At 46.1% G+C, this 18,360-nt stretch overlaps 1 protein-coding gene across 1 annotated transcript in view; it reads left to right on the top strand.

The window, feature by feature from the left end:
* The first annotated feature begins 2,649 nt into the window (after nt 1–2,649).
* The window catches only part of FGF2 (fibroblast growth factor 2), a 29,481-nt gene continuing 13,770 nt past the window's right edge, over nt 2,650–18,360 (top strand). Inside the window, exon 1 of the mRNA XM_087735645.1 lies at nt 2,650–2,856. Within this exon, the coding sequence (XP_087591771.1) occupies nt 2,673–2,856 (184 nt within the window). The 5' untranslated portion in view covers nt 2,650–2,672. The remainder of the gene's footprint in view (nt 2,857–18,360) is intronic.

Raw genomic sequence — 18,360 nt, 5'->3', positions numbered from 1 at the left:
TGGGTGGAGGGGAAGTAGCTGTATGGGTGTAATTGTGCTCAAGATCTGAGTTGGGGAAGGGTGGTGGTAGGGATAACGTGGCTGAGGCCACAAGAAAGGAAAAGGCTACTGCCAAAATTGCTTTAGTCAATGTTAAGAGGAATATTAATGACCATCTTAAGAGGCTGGAGTGCCGAAGAAAGTAGAATGGAGAAAATAACGACTGGTATGTTTTCCATTTGAAAAAAGAGAGGAAAGTATTTTAGAAAAACAAAGAAAATTGGCAGATCTTGAGGTGAGTGCAGATACGGGGAATATGACCTTCCATTTCAGCTCTGCTGTCTTTCATTTCTAGGCCCCACAGATAGAAGCCCCAGTGACAAGCTTCTAAAAAGCCCTCAAGCCCCATAATTTTACTGGTAGCCACTTACAGCTGCACAAGTTCTTAAAAGGATCATTTGATAAGGAATTTGAGCTGATGACCTTACCCACTCTGCCACTGGGTTGGGCCCTATCATGGGGGCCAGGGCTCAGAAGACCCTCAGAAATATCAGGGCTCCGTTGTGTGAAACACGGTGCTTAAGCTGCTGGCAGCTTGGTGGCAGGGCTTCCAGCCGGCCAAGCCTGCGCTCCTGCGGGGCGCTCCCGGGGTGCAGGGGCTTGCTCCTGCCCTGCCGCCGTGTCCCCCTTCCCAGAAGATGGAGCACTGACCTAGGGGATGCGGAAATGTGATTCACAAGGCAGTGCTCAGGGTTTGATGTGCGAGAGCTGTGAACAGCCTGCTGTGCGTGCAGGGGAAGACAGGGTTACAGAAATGGTTGAATGAAACTATGGATTTTTAGTCTTTAGAAAAGCTTTTTTGGTGGTGGGTGGGTGGGGTTTTTTTTGTTTGTTTTTAAAAAAACTTCTTAAAGGTTTAAGAATGATGCTTTCACCCATTCCCTTCATCTTTCTGAATCTTCCTTCAGCTTCCCTTCATCTACCTTCCAAGAAAGAGGCAAGGGCTTCGGAGGACTCTATGGTGCAAGGATACAAAATACCCTGAATGCAGCTTCTATTGCAGAAGAAGAGAAAGAGGAAACGAGGATGGTCTTCGCCGTTGGCTGTGACTGTCCAAAACTCTCAGGTACAGTGGTAACAGTGGGATTTCCAGGAGAAATAGAAAGTGTTGTGAGTGGACGGGTGGCAAGAAGCGAGAGCTGGAGAACCTAAGGAGAGGGGGGGACGCTCATGAGTGATGGGGCTGAAATCCCCATGCATGGAGAATGACGGCAAGCACCTGAGGCTTGGCCGTGCCCGCGGCGCTGCGAGGGACGGCTGGCTGATGCGGGGGTGAACGTGCGCCTGCCCTGGGCCGTGCCGGGCTGTGCCTGCGCCGTTCATCATGATTAAGCCTCTGGAGCGAGGGTGTGGGAAGCAGTGTACTTGTCACCGATTCTGGTAAAGAATTACAATTTACGGCTTGCGAGGGGTCAGAGTTGGGAAGGGAAGTTGACCAGCAACAAAACTCCTTTACATATGTGTTAGCAAAAAGAGTATTCCAAATTGCGTATGCTGGACAGCGTGTCTTGCTTTGGTGTGTATTTCTTCACGCGGGTTGCTGTACGTTGGCTCTGTGAAATGAAAAGACCAGTGTTAGCTCTCCCGGGTGGGATTGTCTGGGGCTGCTTGTGCTGCCTTGGAAGTCGGAGAGCTTCCCCGAGGCACAGGCACGAACAGCCTGCTGCTAGATAGGGACTTGGGGCACAAACCATGGATTTGGAAACAAACCTCTTCATCCCGTTTTGTTGTCGGCCTCGAGCACAAAATGTATTTGAGGGGTCTATACGCTTTATAAGCGACGTATTTTGGAAATACCGGTAGTGTTGTTAGAAGGCCGGTGCCAGAGTTTTCTCCTGCTGCCTTTGTAGGTACCAGCTGATCAGTTTGCTGCTGGTGAACGGGAACAGAGCTAGTTTCTCTTGGTAAATGCGCACCGCTGAAATGGTTGCCACGTGGATTTTAACAGGTCAAGAGATGTTTTATTATATTGTGATTTAAGCAACTTAATACGATACAGAGGCCACGTAACTTCTTCTGGCTCAAAGTAACTCTCCCGTTATTTTCCTTACGAAGCCAGAGGAGAAGATGTCCGACCTTGAATCTGGCACGCCCGCTGCATCCCGCTTCCAGCGCTGCCGAACGAGCGGCGGCGGGGGCCCAGGCGCAGCCCAGCCGCGCCGCGCTCGCACCGGCCGAAGCCCCGCGGCTCAGGCCGGGGTTCCCCGGGCCGGGACCTGCTGCCGCCCCGCTCTGCCCCTCGGGCCGCTCCGCCACCGCCTTCCCCGCCGGCAGGGAGCGGCCCCCGGCGCGGAGCGGGGGCGGTCGGGGGCGGGGCGGCGGCGGGGGCAGCCCGGTGCCGGCGGGGAGAGCCCGTCCCCGGCGTGCGCGGCTCTCCCTGCCCGCCCTCCTGCCGCCGGCCGGCAGCGCCGTTGCGCAGCTCCCGCGGACGGGACGGGACGGGACGGGACCCCCGCGGACGGGACGGGACGGGACCCTCGGCCGCGCCGGGCAGCGGGGCCGGCCGGGCAGGGCGCGGGGCGGGCGGCGGCGCGGCGAGGCTGGACGGCCGCGGCAGGGGACGGGGCCGCCCGGGGCTGGCGGCGGGGGGCGGCGGGGGCCCGGGTCGGCGGGGCGCTGCCGGGGCCCGGCGCATGGCGGCGGCGGCGGGGAGCATCACCACGCTGCCGGCGCTGCCCGACGACGGGGGCAGCGGCGCCTTCCCCCCCGGCCACTTCAAGGACCCCAAGCGGCTCTACTGCAAGAACGGCGGCTTCTTCCTGCGCATCAACCCCGACGGCAGGGTGGACGGCGTCCGGGAGAAGAGCGACCCTCACAGTGAGTGGCCGGCGGGCCGGGGCCGGGGCCGGGGCCGGAGCGGGCGGCCCCTCCGGCCGGGGCAGCGGGGCTCCCGAGAGGGGCCGGCGCCTCGGCGGCCGTCCCGCCCTGCCGGAGCATCGGCAGCGGGCTTTGCTTAGAAACCGTGGGTAAATACGCATGCACTCGTATAGAAAGACACGTGTGTGTGTACGGACGTATTCATGCACACGTATGCATTTATTCATGTGCACGTACAGGCGGGTGTCGCGGCTGGTGGCTCCAGACCGCACCGGGCTCCCCGCGGCCGGGTACCACATTGGCACCGGTGGGATGTCCTGGTGCAAACTCCTGTTGGCCTCTCCTCGTGCAACCTGCTGCGGCACCGGGCTTGTCAAACGGGCAAAGGTTTGCTTACGTGCTTGAAGGCGTCTGAATTTGTTTGTATGGCTCTTAAATAGGTGTGATGGCACTTGACTGCTCTACACGGCAGCGGTAAATATGTTAGTTGCATAAAGGTGGAAAGAAGGTTGGGTTTTTCCCCCAGTGTGGACAAGTTCTCATGAACAGAAGTACTCTTAGCATACAAGTACTTCTAGGAGCAGAGGTGTAAATTTACTCAAGAAAGCAGGGTTTATAACAAAGTACTGTCAAAGCACCTTTTTGGCTTAAAACATTGCATGTTGTGGCTTTTTTGGTTTTGTTTTTTTTTTTTAAACTTAATTAAGGATGGATAAAATACAGGTAAAACAAAACCTGTGGATTCCAGCAGAAGCAGCTTGTCCCCTGGTACCTGATCTTTTGAGGGAGGAAGAGGCTCCTGAGCTGGGAACACTAGGAACATGGGTAGAGTGGTCAGTGTGGTCTGAGGGTCCGTGATCCGAGCTTGCCTCCGCTGTCTGCGAGGCCAGGTGCCTGCTCTCCGACAGGCAGCCTCTCAGGGAGTGCGGGACAGGTTGCTGTTAGGAATGCAGGCTGTTCTTTGTCCCAAGAACGAAATGCCTTTGTGCAGACCTCAGAATATTTTGGAAGCATTCAGTATGGAGTTTTGGTGGATGTAGCGGCAAGTTTTTGAAATGCACATGAGGTATTTCCTTCTAAACAGGTACAAGGAGTTGCTGTGTAGCTGTCTGTTGGATAGATAGTCTCAGTGTGATTGCTGGTTTGAGAAAACTTGTTACTGTATAACGTGTGCACCTCGACCAGGCAGCAGCCTGCCTGCAGGCACTTGGCATAAAGAGCAGGTGAAATGTTTTACTGTGGATCTTCAGCTGCTTGGCACCTGTGCACTGAGCGATAGATGCACAGACAGGACTGAAGTCAGACGACAAAGAGGAGAAGGAAGGGAGGATACCGACCAAAGGTTCTTGATATTACTTTCCACTTCGAACATTCACCATTTGCACAAATGCTTTTCCAGCAATTCCAAAGAAATACTGTAACAGACTGTTCCCAGATAACAGTTGGGCTTCAGTCTGAGGCTATTTTATTTTGTGACTCTTTGCTAGAAATATTGTACATACAATGGGTTGAAGATACATGTGGAACAGTATATTTTGGGAAAGTTTGCATCCTTTATTAGGCCAACTAGTATTCTTAGGAAAAGCTATAGGAAGCTTTCAAACTTGGTCCTACGCATTTGCATTTCTCTCTTTCTCGGATACGGGTTTAAAGGGAAGCGTAGTTGATGATGCGTGAGTAGTAACAAAATATATTTATTGTTAATACAGTGCAGTAAATTATTGCATGTGGACTTTTCAAATGTTGGTGCCTAAAGCAAAGTGTTAATTTACCACATAGATAAGTGGTTTGATTTTTACACATAGCAGTTGGTTACTGCACAGGATCAAGTCTGTGCTGGAAAGCGTGCAGTAATATGTTCAGCTTGCTTTAGCCTTTTGTATTTGGGAAATGTGGGAATTCTTACAGGAAATAAGTCTTATTAGTTCCTCAAACATGTCATCTCACCCCTAGAAATAGCTATGAAAATATGCTGGAAATTTGCTGCAAAGGGAGATGATGTTGAGTTGAGGAAGTACAAGGCTGAAGCTGGGTCTCTAGATATTGCCACAGCGCTCAGGTTCTTGCCTCATTCAGTGCGCTGCTGTTTGAGGTGAGAAATGCCAGTAGTGGTGCAGGTTGTTCTGTGCTCGCCTGGCTGGGCCAGGCTGCCCTGAGTGGTGGTGGTCTTCATCGTTGTCGTCTTTTTCATCATACAGCTTCCCCATAATCATCTCTCCCCCCCCCCCCCCTTTTTTTTTTACTATTCTGCCAGGAAACATGCTTGAGTCCATCTAATGTGTGTTTTCTCTTCCTGTTAAGCCTTATCAATGCTACAGACTTTTTAACTGACTTCTCGTGCTGCTTCTAGTAGTGAATTATGTTTGAAAATCATTCTGGTGGTGGTGGTACTGCCTTACCCTTTCCCTTCAAGTTTCTCTGTTTTGCTCTATAGCTTTATTTTTGCTGTCATTTATTTCTGCTCTCCATTTTGTCTCTGTACTTTTTCTTCTCTGCCTCTTCAGTACTGTCTGATCACTAGTATTCTTTCCCCTTTCCTTTGGTACTTGTCTCTCTGAAGCCCCTCTCTTTTCCTGCCCTTTTTCCTCTTGAGTGAATGGTGGCAACAGGTAAAGGGAAACCTGAGCTATAAATGACTGACGTGGCCTCTGCCCTGTGCTGCAAAAAGTCAGCTGCCAAGGAGCGCCTCGGGTACCCGTCAGCCTGGCACTCTCTGGCCATCTGCAGAAAATCCCTTTGTTTAAAAAGAGCAGTTTGTAAGCGTGATACAGCTGGAGGGCTGGTGGGCTTCACTTCCAACAGGAGTGCCACCGTGCCTGAGCTGCTCCCTTGTCCCCTGCTGTCACGCTCTCCTTTTCTCATTATCAGACAGCTCTTTGTGTTGGGTTTTTTTTCCCCCTGTTTTTTTTTCCTGTTGGTTTTTTTTTTTTTTTTTTTTTCCTGGAAGAGCTCTAGTTCTGAGAAGTAGAGAAATCGGTGCTTGAAGCGTCAGCGAGGCACGTTGCTACGGCATTACGTGGTTCACATCCTTAGCATCTTTGTTGTAAGTACGTCATTCGATATGAATCTGCGCGATGCTGAACTCTGACCCGGTGAATGCTGTACTGTGGAAGTCCCTGTGAAATCTTGTGGTATGCCTGGCAGGTCATGTTGGCATGGCAGATGGCAATAAATCTTGGACAACGTGAGAAGACTTTGAAAAAAAACAAAATTAACAAAGAAAATATACACCTCAAATAACTCACGGTGTTTTTCTTAGTTAAGTAAAAGGTTTTGTAACATGGTTTTGACAAAAGAATTATAATGGCTGCAGAGAATTTGGTTTAGGAATCTAATTAAAGGACAGTTAGGAGAGATTCTTGTGGTAGTTGCTATTCTTATGAATTAATTATACAAAATAGCATTTGATTAGCACATCTTCATTTTTACTTTTAAAGGAAGTTCTTGTTTTAGAAGGCAAATTACTATCTTCTTATGTTTCAGTCCAAAATCTAATACTGTAAACAAATTTCTATTATCCATGTCCTTTTTTTGCTCCCCCGCTTCTGCCTGTAGTACTAAGGGACGGCTTGTTCGAAGTATACGGTCTGTTTTATGTCACGGCACTGACAGTTTTGACTGTTTTACACTCACCCCATTCACCTTGGTTTATTCATAATTGTGTCATTAATGAAATTGGGAATGGAAGTTTACATCCTGCATGCTGGAGGACTGGAACCGGATGATTCACGCAGCTAAAAAACAGGACAATACGTCTTACATGGTCGATATTGCCACATCTGATATGTGTTGTACAGTGACTTCAGTGAAGTGCCCCTTTGGACACACCCTGGGGACTTCTGTGGAGTCTTTTTCCCTCGAAGAGGTACGTTTCAGACAAACAAGAAACAGAAGGCACTTTCTTAGAGTTTTGTTGCTTAAAGCAAAACAAAAAACATGTCTTTTTTTTTTTTTTTTGCTGTTGTTGATCAACAACTTTTGATTTACGCGCTGGAAAACATACAAAGAACGCAGTCTTTTTGGAAAGACTTTTAGAAACCCTCCGGAGGTGTTTGCCTCAAAGAGGCTACAGTGCTGGTGACGGGGAGAAGCAAGGGGAATGGAAAGGGAACGCTTATCCATATATTTTAGAGAATGTCTAATAGCACAGCTGGTTCCCTTCACAGTTTCCCTCGCTGAGGAATGGTTGGCATTTATATATTTCCATAATTTCTCAAGCAGCTTTATTTCATGGTGAGCATAAACCAAGGCGTCCAAGGAGTCCCGTGCCGTTCTTGTCCAGTCGTTAATGAGGTGAGGAGGCTCCAGCCTGTCACTCAGAAAGGATTCAGCAGTGTGAGCTTTTATCAGCCCTGCAGGTGTCTGAAATACCTTCTTCCTGCTCAGTACCTGGCTACTCTTCCACAAATATCTCAAGAAAATGTAAAATAGGGTAATACTGGTCGAGGAAAATTTCTTCTTAAGAAAGTTCCTTTCATAAGTAGTTGTTAATGTTATGATTCTTACTTGTATCATACACAGCATTTAAATGGTTACGCTGTAAATGTTTTGAAAAGACTATATTGAAGTATATGCAGACTTTTAGAGCATACCAGCTTACTCAAGAAGATAGAAATCTGATTGCTGCTCATGTGAATGGAAGAAAACTGTGATCCTCAGAAAGAAAAATTTGAGTAAATGTCAAGCAATGTTTTAGTATGAAGGTTCAGTACCTGGTGCTTAGGTTTTTAGAGGTGCTTAGGTTTTTAGAGGTGCTTAGGTTTTTAGAGGTGCTTAGGTTTTTAGAGGTGCTTAGGTTTTTAGAGGTGCTTAGGTTTTTAGAGGTGCTTAGGTTATTTGGGACTCAGAAGATCTCCTCTCCCATACTGGTGTCCCACAGATGTGGCTGGAGCTGTTGACAGGGCATCCTGTTCCAAATCTTAGCACTAGGTGAGAGTTGACTTCCTCCCCCCCGCCCCAAAACCTGGCCCTAAATGTCCAAATATATTGCTTTTACCGAAGTCCTTCTGAAAAAGGGACTCTTTTTGCATTGCTTTCGATCTATTGCACAGACCTTAACTGGTTTGCCAAATACTAATGCTTTGCGACATAGTCAACACAGAAATTCCTCCTGGCTCTCAGATGTAGCTGGTTTTAGGGAATGAGGTAGCAGAGAGCTCCTGTGCAAAACAAGTTGAGAATGTGCTTCTTCTGCGCCTTTCACTTATTTTGTCATAGAAATACCCTCATGCTGTTTTCTGCACGGTCCTGCAGGGTAAATTAATGAAATGAGGGACAGACCACCTGTGTTGGCTGGGCACAGTGAGGGACGGTGCTGTTCAGGGAGGATGCTGTCTCATCTGTCGTCATGTCTGCTAATCCTCCACCCAGATTTTAGGGAGTCTTACCCACCCCGAAGGTGTGTGACCGGGTAGCGGGTACACTCTGGAGATGGAGCAAGGTCTGGGTTTGGTGAGCAGTGAACTGCCCTGTATCTCCCAGCTGTTTTCTGCCCTGTTTGGAAAGGGCTGTTGGAAGAGCATGGAAGGTTCCCAGGGCACCACCATCCCCAGGTACACTAGAGGGCAGGATTTAGCCCTTAAATCTTCTCACAGGCTTTAGAGATCAGAAGCCCTTATAGGTCCTTAAATCTTCTTGTTTACAGAAATAAATAGCCCGAACTCCTGCTTAGCCGTTGCACAGCCATAGCTGAACAAATAAGACAAATCCAGATAACATATAGCAGTTTGACAGTATACAGTGAAGTATACAGTGAAATTATGGTGATAGTCACACAAATGCAGATTCTTGCAAAGGTTGTCTTTATGACCCCCTTATGTGGGTAGATTAAAACTTGTGGTAGAAACTGCAGCGATGCATGTATGACATCTTGTGAAGTCAGAATGAAGACTGTGGGACGTTTGTCATCTTGATAAAAAGGAGCTGCATATTCCTAAATTGCTCATCAAGAAACTGAGATCCTGTGGCTGCTATTGGTTTTTATTTGGCTAATAAATGCTTGAAATCCATGCAGCTGATTCTAAGAAAAAGTTTATCCTGTGGTGGAGATATATTTAAAAGCATTTTACAGAAAGTAAACCATGTTAGTAATGTTTTTTTAAGATATTTCTTTTGACATACTAGATTGCAGTTAGTCAAAAGCTGTGGGTTTGGGCTTTTCTTTCTCTCCCCCCCCCCACCCCCCCTTTTTAAAGTGTGTTTGGAGTATGTTACTAAAGAGTTTTAAAAGTTGTTTGCATTCATCCTCTGCAATAAAAGCAGGTTCAGGTTCTGTATTCTGTAATAAAAGCAAGAGTGCCAAGTGCACAGACAGTTGAATGGGCAAGATGAATGGAGCACTGGTTTTGGCAGTAGAATTAAGTTGCAGGGTTCAGACGATGCTTGAAGATAAACCCCAGAAAAACGCCCTCTTCTCCTGTCCAGTTTCCACAGAATACTTACACCTACCCTGTTTTCTAAAAGAAAGGGGACCTATTCCACTGCAGTTTCTTGGGCAGAATTCTGTTTAATTGCCCTTTAATTAATCAATGTCTCAGCCTGAATGTTAAATCATAATCTTTTCAGTGATGTTTTGTTTCTGTAAGCTTTTCCCAGCTCCCTTGGATTACATACATGGCAAGCTGTTTTAAAAAATAATTATTCAGTGGTTTCTGTGTACTTCAAAGTTGTTAACACACTGAAGTGAAACATGGAACAAGAGTTTCTCTGAAAGTTTTTCTCCAAGCTTAATGTTTTTTTACCTTTTTCTTCCTTTTTATTCTCAAGAAAAATATTTTTCTGATATTTCCTCATTTGTTCAAGCAGTTTGAACTAAATCCATGAATCCCTCCGTAACTTCTGATGTGAACAAGAGGAGACTGAAATTCGTATTTTGATTATTACGGTTTTTAGCACTCTTGGGAGCGTTGCCCTGGGATCACTGGCCATCTGTTGTTTCAAAATACTTGAGAGGTCATCAATTGTACTAAACTGGTTAATAACCCTAGAAACAGTGGAGCTTTTTGACTGTTGGTGGCAGCATGTTTAGTGCAATTATCTAATAAAAACAAAATGGACTATATAACCTTAACGCAATGCAGTTTTGAAATAAAGGTTATCCTGAGAATGCTCAAGTTACTGTTACTGAAAAAAGTACATACTTGCATGAAATCTGTGAATTGAATATCTATACCAGGTGGTATTTGAAATGTTTATGGCATGACTTTTGAAGCTTAAAAGTTGGTAATGAGATTGCATTTCAATTCTGATGGAGAATTAATAGCCTTTACTTCTGTTAGTGTCTGTTTAAGACGGTGCATTTCAAAATAAAGCAACTCTCTCATCGTTTGGCATGTTCAGTAGTGTGTTTTGTGACACTGTATGGGTAAACTTGAGTTCCTGTCTGCCTCTCCTGCTGCCTCCTGACTTCTCAATAAAAATATTAAAAGGGTGACTCTCTGGAGTGCTGGTGGCATTTCAGGATTATTATTTTATGTAGTGTTTTGTTTATTCAGGGTAGGGCCAGATTTTGACTGGAGCCCGATATGATCGTCCGAGAATATAAATGAGATGATGTCTACGAAGTTGGGTGGAGGTCGCCTTGCACAAACTGTCATGGTACTCTTCGGGTTGAGTGATCCCGTATGAACTTACCACTCATGGTTGATGCTTAGAGCTTGAAAACCACATTGCTCGAGTGATTCAAAGGAGAAAGAGATTAAGGGTACCAGGAAAGGGCGAAGGAGGAACTAGACTCCACAGCCATTTGCAGTGGCAATGTGGTGAAATTATATTCTTGTATTGTGGAGCTTGTTAGCTTGCCTCTTACCTTGTGATGAGACTTGAGCAGATCTCATAAAACAGCAATTGTTAGGATTCCTGCTGGAACGTGCAAGTCACAAAATCCTGATACTTGCGGCTATGAAATGCTGCATAGTGTTGTGTTTTGTAAAAGCAAGGATAGATTTCAGCTGTGATACAGCTTGAAACTATTTGCAATCTGTTTCTTGGCTCTTTCCTTCCTACTCCCAGGCTGACCCAGCCTGGTGCCCGTGTTGCCTGGCGTCCATCTGCAAACGTTTACCCTGCTGATGTGCTTTATTAGGTACTCTGTTGCCATTCTGTGGTGGTGTAGCTCTGTGGTTATTTTTGCTGATAAAGGATGTCCTTAACATACTCAAGTGTGTAGGCATCACAGCATCTCGATCTGCGCGTGGTATGCCTCTTTTGGGGAAATGTCTGTAGCACCTCTTGGGACTGGCACCATTTTTTTGGCAGCCTGTATCTTTTCTTGGTGTTTCTGGGTACTGGGGAACAAATACTCAAGTGTTTCATTTCTCTGTGTGTGTCCCCTTTTTGCCTTCCCCTTCAAGCCCCCAGTGTTGTGTTTTAACATCACCTGTTACGTTGTCAGTGGTGACTGGCCAAGGGATCCTTTGGTCAGACCCTTCAGCTGATCTGACAAGTCGCTGCTACTAAAAGGGATGGTCTCTCCTCTTCCTTCCCCCAGTCTCAGCTGTGCTGTGGTTGGCACCACCTGAGTTCAGCAAAGGGACAGATTGGTTTGCTGAATTGGCAGAAGGGCATTTGCTCTCTCCCCCTTCCAGTGCATTAGGTTCTGATCGCTTTAATCCATTGAAACAGCTCACTGAGGTGTCAAGAAAAGTGCCAGAGTTGGTGCGAGGGAGGTGGTAGGAGCGTGGGATGGAGGGACAGGAGCTGCCCCTTTCCAGGGGCAGCTAGTGGTTCGGTTGTCACTGCCTGTCTTGTGGTACCATGTCCTGAACCATCTCATCTGTTAAAATGCAGGACAAAATACAAAGCCGTCCCTGATGGATGACTTGAAGAGGATGAACAGATAGAATCCGTGCGGTTGTCACCTATGTTACGTTTCAGGTTAGAAGAGTAATTTTAGGACCACATTACAATGAGTGTTAATACAGCCCCACAACTCTGGGAAGACCAGTAGTGAGACTGAGATTGCTGGATGTAGAGAACCACACCTGTAGAGTAGTTTTGTGCAATACTCCCCTAGGTCCTGTTGATACAAAAATGAGAGCTTTTTTTAGTGTGGAGAAGCAGCCAGTGAGGGCCGTATAGAGGATGTATGGGGAGTGGCTGTCATCTCTGTTTGGAGGTCACCTAGGCTGTCCTGCTGCACAGACTCGTTAGGCTGAGCATTTTCTGGGAAACAGTATATGGATTCAGTTCACTGGATTTCTCTGACTGTAATGGAGCAATTGGGATGAATAGCTAAACATGTGTCTGGCCGTGCCTCTGAATATGCAAATATGAAGGATTCATTTTTGTGGTTTTACAGATGTTTACAGAATCACTATGGATGTTTTACTGACAGTAATGTAGTTCATTCAGGAAAATTGAGGAAAAAGACCTATGATGCTTGTGTCCTTAGTAAATGCAGGAATTTCTAGAAGCTGAAGAGGTCTACAGAACTGTCCCATGTTGCCAGTTTTAATTTATTTCAGTCCTAACCTCTGCTTGCTTTACTGCCTCAAGAAGCAATGTCTTCCAGAGCGTTTTAACTGTCTGTGCTTGAGCTAGTACTAGTGACTGTAAGGTGTTACTGTTTGCTACTGAAGAGCAGAGCAAGGTGTCTCAAAATGAGGCTGAATGTCAGTGATCAAGCTCCAGTAACATGGATCAGTATTGTCTACATGGTCTTATGTTAGGAGAAAATGCTGTTAGGAGTGAGAGGCGTCTGGCCTGCCTGCTGGTTTGATGTGACATAAGGTGAGACAGTGTGATTGCTGGTGTTTGTAACCAGGGCATACTTTGGGAGCACGCTCTTGCAGTGAAGTCTGGAGCAGCGTGGAGATTTAAACCAGCAAATAGATTTAAACCAGCCTAGTGAGTACTAGTAATGGTTTGGCTGAAGCAGGAGAGAGCCAAGTAGGTTCTTCCCCACTGCAGATGGTAAGGTCTTTTGTTGTTAGGATAGTGCTCATGTCCCTTCTTAGTACGGTTTGAAGGTATTCAGAATAAGCAGTGGGCTTTTATTCGCAGTGCTGGAAGCTGGGGAAGCGGCTAGAGCCTGATCCCTCTCTCTGTGGTCCTGCAGACCCAAGTTCTGGGCTCCCCAGTACAGGCTGGGTCCCACAGCGTATTCCGTCTGCCTCCTCAGAGTGATCATAGGGGGCTGTAAAAGTGAAGAGTGTTGCCCAGATATTTGAAGGAAAGTCTAAAAATGCACCGTGCATTTTATTTTTCAGTGTTAGGGAATTTGGTTTCTTACAAAGAAGAACTCCTTATACTCGAGAGGCTGCATTCAAAAGCAAATGAGAGCCTTTTTGTGAAGGCTCTGGTTCCCTGCTCTTCTGGGTCAGCAGTGATTGACAGCTGTTGTCCTTCATTGCAGCTCATGCTGTTCCCCTGTGGATGCATTATTTAGATGTCAGCATAGGGTGGATACACAGCTTGATGGAAGGGGATAAAATAGATGGAGGATGAAGTAAGTCTCCAGGCTTAATGTTGTCTTTGCATTGTCCTTGCAGTAAACGAGGTGGACAGGCACCAGTGAAATACTGTGTGTGCACGTGTATGGATTGCGATTGGTTTTTTTTTTTTGTTGACTTTTTGCAAAACTATCTGTTAAAGACTCAGTGATTAGTTCAATGTCATTGGTATTGGAGATGGGGGAAACGCAAAACCAACACAGTCACGGTCAACCTTTTGCCCAGGTTAAAAGCAATCAGTTCTAAAGGGCAACTTAATTCATAGGAACTCCTCCTTATCAGCTTGTTATTTCTTCCCCCTCCTGTCTGCTGTGCCATCTCCCTGGCACCCTGGGTGCCTGGCACAGTTCCTCTTTCACCACCGTGCTTCAGATTCTCTTGAAATCCTATTTGCTGATTCTTCTTGCATTTCTAACATCCAGCTTTTCCTTTCCAACTGTGACACTAAGGCTTATTAAGCCTGTGGGCTGGCAGTTCCTCACCACTGCTCTCACAGCCTTTTCCTTTCATCTCATTGAATCTGTTACTGCTCCGGCTTCAGTTACAGCCTTAAAATACTCTGTGCTACTGAATAGTTGTTGTGTGAGTTGTGCGCGAAGAAGGAGCACTAAAAATACCTTTTAAAAATGATACATTTTCCCTTCTCTGACTTCTGAAGTGACATTCTTGGGCTTGTCTCAGGTTGTCCCTGTTTTGATGTATGTTTATTTTGCTGCAAGTGAAAAACAGGTCATAGTTACAAAGAGGTTAGTGAACGCATGGTAAACATAAAGAGCTGAAATGCTGCAAGTCCTGTATGCATCTTCTGGTATTAGTCAGTGACATCGTTACGTTGGCTAAAGGCTTGCACCAGCTTTGTTTTAAAGCTGAACAACTGAAAGTGGTTATTCTGCAATTTACTTCAGTGAATACTAAATGAAGTGAAAGCAGTTAAAAGAAATGGGATGGATTACCTTACCCTTGTTAAGAAAAGCCCTTCGGGAAAAGTCCTAAAAAACATGTGTGAACATGCAATCATTGTTTTGATAAGGAAACCCTCAAACATTGTTCTAAATCAAGAATTTGGGGTAAAGGAATCGGTAACTTGGAGACGAGGTTTTATTACCTGTACCCAGTAATGAATGAAGCTCTTCTCTGGTAAAGTTAATAATTTTGTCTGCTTGGTTTTGCCCTCTTGACTTTAAATGATGCAGTCAGCTCATCTGCAATGACAAGGAGACTGCAAACAGTGTGGCAGCTAGGTATTTAGAAGAATTTTATACAGTGGCGTGCTTGCAGTGCCTGGCATTTGAAATCCTTACGTAATGCCAAGCAATCGCTGTGTACTTTACTCAGCAGCACAAAATACCCAAGTTGTGTTTTGTAAGCAGAATACAGAAACTTCAGTGCTTTTAACTTTTAAAGGACTTGATGAAGTTTGATCAACCAGTTTACGCAAGCCGTGTGAAATGGAGAAACGTAATTGTGCGTGTTTTACACGTGGGCACATAGGCAGGGAGCACCAAGCCAGGCTGTTGCCAGAAATGTTGTGTGTCACATTATTCTAAGTTCAGAATCCGCAGGATGTGACTTTACTGTCCTTTATGTGAAATTTATAGGGAGCATTTGAGGATGCTGTGTATTTGGTAATCGGTGTTTCCTGGGGAGGGTTCCCAGTGTGATAGGTATGTGTTAGGTGGAGTTGGATACTTGTAGGAATTGAGGTTAAGATATAAATGAGAATAGACGGAGAACCTGAACTGGGAAATAATTTTCATTGTATTTGATATTTGTACTACTTAAAAAGATGAAAACTCTTAAAATCTGTGAGTGTCCATGTTATGTGGTCGACTAGGTTAGCGGGTTGATACTTAAACAGTTACACGAGTTATTATTCTGTTTAAAGCCTTGGATTTACTCTTAAGTGTAACCGGAACTTTCTGAAGTGTTCATATTTCAGAAGTGTATATTTTTGTTGTAGATGTTTACATTTTAAAGACCTTAGGTCTGTCTGTGAGTGGTTTTATGCCTCTGGCTGGCAAAAAGGAAAAAGATACACTTACAATGTTGTCATGCAAAAGCAAAGAAATGTGCCTTTGTATGGGAGGGTGACTCACTGTTTCTCAGTGTGACACTTCATTTGCTTGATTGTTTTTGTTGCTGTTCTGCGGGTTTTGTTTATTAAAAGACCACCTCTCCTGCAAAGGTTCACTTGCTGTTTTTCCTATCTGTTTCTCCTTTCTCCCCCACACATGTGGTGCAGGTTGAGGCAGCGTGTCCTTCAGCAACTCTGGCTGCGGCACGGTTGTTCTATGACGAGCGTATGAAAGCGAGCAAAGAATTGTTTTCATAGTTGCAGTCTCAAGACTGATGTACGAGGGGATGCCTCGTACATCGACGCAAAGCCTCTCAGTTAGCAGAAGATGTTAATGTGCTTAATACGTCTTTGAGAAAGAGACATCAAAAAGTGTCAGAGACTAGATGTGGGGGAGAGAGACAGCCAAAGATATTTCTCATTCCTAGAGATAAGGTACAGTGGGCATGACCAGCTCACGGGCTGGGGTTTGGGTCTGACCCAGCGGGCAGCTTTGTCCGGCTCTGGAAACGGCAAAATGGGGGTTATTGATGTGTGTGTGTGTGTGTACAGCCATGTGTATCTTTGATGAGCCAGCCCTTGGGTTTGGGAGGGTTTATTATGTTAGGTGTGGAGCAAGCACGCCCAACTCTGAGTGTCTTGCTTGGACACCTGGCTGGGAATAGACCTTGCCCCCAAGCATGAAGGAATCGGCCAGCTTCAGCCACAGAGGATGCGGGAGTGGGAATTCGGTTATAGGGTGTTGCATTTAGCAAAGCATTGCTGATTCTTATTTTTCCCCCCTTTTTTGTGAGCTGCTTTGCATTTCTGATACTTATTCCCTCCCGAGGTGATCCACCTCTGCAGCAGTGAGACTGCAAAATAGTTGCTGCTTTGTTCTTTTCTGTGGGCACGGAGGTGCAGGAGGACGAGTGATGGGGAGCTGGCGCAGTAGCTTCACCGCAGTGTCATTTGGGGGCCTCGTGGAAGGATTTTCCTTACAGGGCCTCTGCAAATATGTTGGAGATGGGCCCTGAGCCTTTGGCTTGGGTTGAGCTTTTCCACAGCAGAGACTGTAGTAATGCTAGTCATTGATCCAGAGACGTGCAGCCGGGGATTTTTCAGGGGGTACATAAACTCCCCCTTCTTGTAAACTGAGCGAGAGGTGTTTTGCTAATGACCTTTTCAGTTCAAATAAAGCGGCTGTATGTTAGTACAAATGGGGCTTGAAACAGTATCAGGTTCCTCATCTCTTTCCAGGGTCCATAAGCTGTTCCGTTAGTTGCAGTAACTAACTGGGTGCAAGGTATGTGGAGTTTGTGAACTTCTCAACAACAAAGAAGAAATCTCTTGGAGCATTGGCTGATCAATGTTTTTGGGCCTGGAGTCCTCTTGGTAAAATGTATTTCACATCACGTTCTTGCAGGGAGTTAATAGTGATGTTACGGTCATGAAAAGGGCTTCTCTTTCCTACTGCCTTACGGCTTATTTCAGTGAGAGAGGCAGAGCAGCAAGAGCGCTGCCTGTGCAGATCGTAGGCAGTGTAATGATTTTGGCATCTCTTCTCGGCGTATTCAGGGCAGCGTTTGGCGTCCTGAAGGGAAGGGTGGAGGTACTGAAAGTGGATATCCAGGTTGTGTGGTCCTGCCCCGGGAGCAGCGCTTCGGTGTAGGTGGGAAAACTCTGCAGAGCATGAAAGCAGGCTCTGCCCGTGCGCGTGGGGCACCGTGGGTTGTGACTGTAGGAAACATCAGCGAACACGTGTGAGCTTTGATTTAGCCTGCGTGTATGTTTGACAGTAGCGAAAATGTGGCAGCAGGGTTTTCACTGTGAAGTGATGGAGACCCTCAAGCAGAAGGCTGGACTAGATACGGGTCCTTCTGACCTGGATTTTGTGTGATTCCATGTCCGTGGCTGGGTGTTCGTGGTTTTAGTCTGCACTGAAGTGTGTTTGTAGGGGTCTTTACTAGGTAGATTATAATGGAAGTATAGCTCAGGCTTTAATCATACCTTTATTTGCTGTGTAAGTGTATCCAAAGACAGGAGCTCGTGGTTGGTTTTTATTTTAGGGTTACTCTGATGTAGTGGTTAGATTTCCCATTTCCTTGTGGAAGAGTAGGAAAACAGGGATTTTATGAATCCATTTGGCTAATACATCTCAAATTCCACCCGCTTGAGGTGCGGGAGTTTGCCTCATGCTCCAGTACAGCACCCTCATGTGCTGTACACTTATCCTGCCCCTTCTTCGCTGCTGCTTGCTCTTTACGTCTGTCTTTTATTTTTTCCTAACGTGTTTCCGTCCCTTTCCCCACTATGACCTTTGCTTTGCCTCTTCCTTAGTGTTACCGTGGCATGCTCCTGCCCCAGTACATCTTAGCCAATGCAGCTGCTGCGAGCAAAATAACAGCACACGGCTTTGGACAGGCGGATTGCCCCAGGCAGAGGGCTTGGGATGCAGGAGGCTGGCGGCACCGCTTCTCCGCGGCTGCCAACACGTGTCTGACCGGGAGTGTGTGAGCAAGGTACGAGCTCAGCAGTCAGGAATTTCCAAAATCTGCAGCTCTCTTTTTCTGAAGTATTAAGTTGCTAGATTTTGCCAAAATCTTCTCAATAAACCAATTTTGAAGGAGATTTTTGGCCAGACCCTTTATGATGCAGAGCAATGATACCATTTGGGACCATTTAAATTAGTGCAGTATTATTTGGTCTGGGGCATTTAAAAGCTTTGCTGGGTTGGGAGAACTGTAAAAGGACTTCAGGGTTTTCATTGTACATGTAATTTTTCAGTTCTAGCGCTCAGGGCAATAAAAGAACTTTTGGAAAATGTACACGTTTTCTGTATTCTCCACATTTCCTAGTGCGTTTTCTGTCCATGTTGTGCTGCTTGTCCATAAAATTCTTTTCTCCGCTGGCATATGCAAAACTGCATTGGAAATGCTTTTTTGAGCTCTTTAAGAAAAGATGGGGAAGATCCAGTTCATAACAGGAATCGGAAACCTT

Source organism: Nipponia nippon, unplaced genomic scaffold (genome assembly GCF_047370975.1).
Source record: "Nipponia nippon isolate SJK-2023a ecotype South Korea unplaced genomic scaffold, ASM4737097v1 scaffold_6, whole genome shotgun sequence".
Taxonomy (NCBI): Eukaryota; Metazoa; Chordata; class Aves; order Pelecaniformes; family Threskiornithidae; genus Nipponia; species Nipponia nippon.
The sequence above is the reverse complement of the archived record's forward strand: the minus strand, read 5'-3'. Positions and strand labels throughout refer to the sequence as shown.